This window comes from Squalius cephalus (genome assembly GCF_949319135.1).
Source record: "Squalius cephalus genome assembly, chromosome: 9".
In the NCBI taxonomy this organism is placed as follows: Eukaryota; Metazoa; Chordata; class Actinopteri; order Cypriniformes; family Leuciscidae; genus Squalius; species Squalius cephalus.
The window spans coordinates 40,027,652-40,029,788 of NC_137130.1; the positions used below are offsets into that span (position 1 = coordinate 40,027,652).

Sequence of the window (2,137 nt, forward strand, 5' to 3'; positions counted from 1 at the left end):
GTCGGCTGAAATTGGTCCTCAACGGCTTTGTAATGGCCGACTCGACATGTTGAATCGGCGTCGGGGCTTGTCAGTCAGTCGGGCCATCTGATCATTCTGATTGGCTGTTCAGCCAGCGAACCAGTGCTCTAGAAGAAAAAAAACAGATGTGACGAAGCAAGTAAACAACAAAGTCATTTCTCGTGATTATTTCTCGTGATTATCATTCGTGATTATTTAAAAAAGATATGGCTGTCTGGAACGAGGCAAGTGAAGACGCATTGATCAGCATGATCCAGGAAAGGCCGGCCTTGTATGACATTACAGAAAAATCGTATGCCAACCGTGTGGTGAAAGCTGAAATGTGGCGTGAGATCGAAAATAAACTTGTCATATCAGGTAAGATTTTCTTTTTGGCAATCGAGGTCTTTAGAAAACTTGTTTGTTATTTTTAAATGGTCCATAGTAAAAATAATGACACGTGTTAGATTTGTGTGTGTGTGTACCAAAAATAGTTTGGTTTATGGAAACAGGCAGTTATTAATATTATGTGCTAGCATCTAGTGTACGTCCAGTAGAGCAAAAAGTAACATTTTTTGGCATTACAAATAGTCATGAAACTGACAAATAACTAGGCATAATGCTCACAAAATTTGACTTTATCCCTCAGAGAAAGAGCTCAGGAAGCGGTGGGATTCATTGCGAACCCAGTACATGCGTTATAAGAAACAAGGACCCTCAGGAAGTTCTGGATCTCAGAAGACTGGCAGGCAGCAATGGATCCTGAACCGCCTGCAGTTTCTACAGCCTCACACAAAAAGGAATGAGAGCACTTCAAATTTAACTATCAGGGTAAATAAACAAATCTATATGTTTTTTTTTTTTTCTTTAGAATAAAATGAAACATTTTGCTTTTTTAAAGTGGCCACTGATTGTTCAGATGGGTCTATCACAAGTAACTCAACATATTAACACAAGCCGTTAAATTCATTTGTCACATTATCTTCCACAATGTGCCATAAAGTGCTTCTGAATAGAGCCATTTCACCAATTTGCAGGGTATTGTTTTTGCTTTGCCCTGTTATTGTTATGGGTGATTGGTGAACAGTTGTTAGAATCTATGGTATCACATAATTTGCATTTTGATTTTTATCTTTTAATTTTTTTTAAGGAACCTGCGGCTGATAGTGATTCCTGTTCACCCTCAGATGGTACCAACAGTGACACCTGGGCTGGCACCCATGAAGAGCCCAGCTTCATTGAGGCGGAGCTACGGCCCAGTACACCCTTGCCTGAATCCACGATCTGTGGAGCTGAGTCCACAGCCATTAGAAAGAAACCAAATACTCCAAAGCCTCCGGGGAAGCGCAGGCAGATGCAGGATGAATCCTCCAGTGAGGAGTCCACATACTTGATGCGCACCATCGGCAAAACTCTGGAAAAGTTGGCATCACAGGAAAACACCAATGATGCCATCTCAGCTTTCTGCAAAAATCTAGAACACCGAATGCGGAATTTGCCACCACATGTACTGACACATTTCCAGCATGAGGTTGATGATTGCATTTTCAAATATTCAGTGGTCCACAACCATTCACTGGATGCATCTGTCAATCAGTATACACACCTGTAATGTGTTACGTTGCAAAAGTGTAAGCATGTTTGCAGTATATTGTAAGTTGTACATGTACATGCACAGTTGTAATTTATATTATAGTTATATTATAGTGCTTGCACAATTCTATTTGGAATTTAAAGTCTCTTCTATTTTTGGTAATTTTATATCATTTACGTTCTAGCAAATTTTTTGGCCATTGTTCTAAACATTGCAAAATAAAATACTTTGACTTTGTGTAAAAAGGTATTTGCATTCACAATTCTTTATGTAAAAAGAGATCACAAAACACATAATGATGTAAAATCCTGACTTTTATTTAGCAAATTCACACCACTGTCATAAAACTAGGGATGCAACGATACCACTTTTTCAAAACCGATCCGATCCGATCCCAAAATTCTGAGTATCGGCCGATACCGATACCAATCCGATATCAGTGTTTTTTTGTTGTTGTTTTTTTTTTTACCTTCAAAACTAAAGAATGTATACAATTCACTTGGTCATTAAGATTTATTTATATTAGGTAAAGAAAGTTATACC

The 2,137-nt window shown here is 38.3% G+C and overlaps 1 protein-coding gene across 1 annotated transcript; it reads left to right on the forward strand.

Moving 5' to 3' along the window:
• The first annotated feature begins 224 nt into the window (after positions 1–224).
• Positions 225–1,675, forward strand: LOC307164990 (uncharacterized protein). Its single transcript, XM_079882241.1, has 3 exons — positions 225–378; positions 650–831; positions 1,151–1,675. The coding sequence occupies exons 1-3, from the start codon at positions 228–230 to the stop codon at positions 1,610–1,612; spliced, it is 795 nt and encodes a 264-aa protein (XP_079738367.1). The 5' UTR covers positions 225–227; the 3' UTR covers positions 1,613–1,675.
• The last annotated feature ends 462 nt before the right edge of the window (positions 1,676–2,137 follow it).

Coding starts and splice junctions, on each gene's coding strand:
- LOC307164990 (XM_079882241.1), top strand. CDS start 228: ATGGCTGTCTGGAACGAGGCAAGTGAAGACGCATTGATCAGCATGATC. Junction 379..649: donor AAATAAACTTGTCATATCAG/GTAAGATTTTCT, acceptor TTTATCCCTCAG/AGAAAGAGCTCAGGAAGCGG. Junction 832..1,150: donor CTTCAAATTTAACTATCAGG/GTAAATAAACAA, acceptor ATTTTTTTTAAG/GAACCTGCGGCTGATAGTGA.